Source organism: Myxocyprinus asiaticus, chromosome 17 (assembly GCF_019703515.2).
Source record: "Myxocyprinus asiaticus isolate MX2 ecotype Aquarium Trade chromosome 17, UBuf_Myxa_2, whole genome shotgun sequence".
Taxonomy (NCBI): Eukaryota; Metazoa; Chordata; class Actinopteri; order Cypriniformes; family Catostomidae; genus Myxocyprinus; species Myxocyprinus asiaticus.
Genome location: NC_059360.1, coordinates 49200001 through 49201816, shown reverse-complemented (window position 1 = coordinate 49201816; position 1816 = coordinate 49200001). Strand labels below are relative to the sequence as shown.

The 1816-nt window shown below is 35.4% G+C and overlaps 1 protein-coding gene across 1 annotated transcript in view; it reads right to left on the bottom strand.

The window, feature by feature from the left end:
• Positions 1-513: 513 nt before the first annotated feature.
• Positions 514-1816, bottom strand: part of LOC127455157 (ryanodine receptor 3-like) — a 201482-nt gene continuing 200179 nt past the window's right edge. The window contains exons 104-105 of the mRNA XM_051722783.1: positions 1545-1596; positions 514-1420 (exon numbers count right to left, since the gene is read on the bottom strand). Coding sequence (XP_051578743.1) covers positions 1325-1420; positions 1545-1596 — 148 coding nt within the window. The 3' untranslated portion in view covers positions 514-1324. The remainder of the gene's footprint in view (positions 1421-1544; positions 1597-1816) is intronic.

The following is a 1816-nucleotide window of genomic DNA, read 5'->3' as shown; positions in this document are numbered from 1 at the left end:
TTAAAAATGAATAAAATTCTGTTAATTAAATAAAAATAATTAACATTAACATTTTAAAATGTAATAATTACTTGTTAATTTTGTTAATTTATTAATATATATATTTAAATTAATCATTAATAATTTAATTAATTGTTAGTTAAATAAATTACTATTATATAAAAGATTGTTACTCTGCTAATTTTTTGTAGTGTAATTTATAATCAGTACCGGATTACATTTCAGAAGTAATCTACCCAGCACTGTGCACAGTATCCACTGAATACTGCAGACTATGTTTAAAAGAACCGTAAATGAACCTTATGCAACAATAAACATAGCCTCATTATGTTGCTTGTGTGTTACATCCAGTTATCCAAGAAATACAAACGATTATTTTGCATGATTATTCTGGTCTCTATATATGGACCTCCTTCAATGATTGTTTCAGCTGTCCGCCAGATTTTCACTTGGGAAACATCAATATGAAAAGATGTAAAATCAACACTTGCCAGAATAAAGTGAATTATTGCATCAATATCTTTATTTGTCCTTCAAAAGAAATGCACAACTCAGCAAAGCTACGACGTACAAACAGCCAAACAAGAGCATTTCCATGTTCTGTGTCATTTACATGAGGAGACGGGACATTATTTTCATCTGTTTGAACATGACAACAACAGCCCACAAACCCACGAGACACTCCAAATCACCCGTTCCACATGAACACGAGTCAAACGCCTCAAACTCTCGTCCGGTTCAGACATTTACCGCAGTACAACATCAGAGAGGAAACCACAGATCTTGCATAGCTCACATGTCATGGAGGTAAGGCACTTCATGAAGATATTTAAGTAGACAATTCATCGCAAGACCAACCAACCCTTTATAAACACGAGCTCGTTCTCACCGTATTTCAGCAAGCAGGAAAAGAAAATCTGAAATGTTAGAAACACATGTACTGTACGCTCTCTTCTTCACGCGCACTTTTGGCATCATTTGTTCATCATGCTCTCCAAACACTGAAGTAGATTTCTTGTGCATATATACGTGTGGAGACGTTGTTTGGTAACCCCCACGCAACCAAGAGTTTCTCAAAAGAGATGAAAAAACTTTGTGCAATGGTTTTGGGGTCGAAGAAGGCAACGTGTAGAGTTTTTATTTTGTCTTGTTTTCTGACCAATAACGAAAAACAATGTTCGAAACTAACAAAACAGAGTGAAAGACTAAATTGGCACTATTTCTCGAGGTAACGCAGGAAACGTCAGACGCCGTTGTGTCGTTCTTCAATAGGTTCTGTGTTTTCAGAAGGTCCAGGTTCTTAAGAAGGTTCTGGTTCTGCAGTCTAACCCAGCTGGTCTTCGTACTGCTTACGGAAACAATCACCAGCTGGGAAGAAATCCCAACATCTCTCCTGATACATCTTCCACACGTACGACTCCTGCAGACACAAGATCATGTTTTAAAGCTGTTGAACAAACACCTGAAGCTTCAGCTTCTGTATAAATCTATAGTTTTCCCTGCTGAGAATATTAAAGAATCAAAATCATATTTCCAGAACAGACCTGACCGGTGTGTTCAGTTTCATCTTTGTTGATCAGGTACATCAAGAAGAATCTTAAAAAAGTCAAACACAGAGATTAAAACACTCAGGATCACTCCGTAATTTTGCAGGCGACACTAATTCCCAGCATATTTATTTAAGAGTAAAATGATCTAATTTAAACCTGTCAAACGCACAATGGGCCAAAAAAAATAACTAATATTAAAATGAGTGAAATTAACCTTAAAAAATAACTTAAATTAGTTAAAAAGACGTTTGTCATTTTCTCTTTAA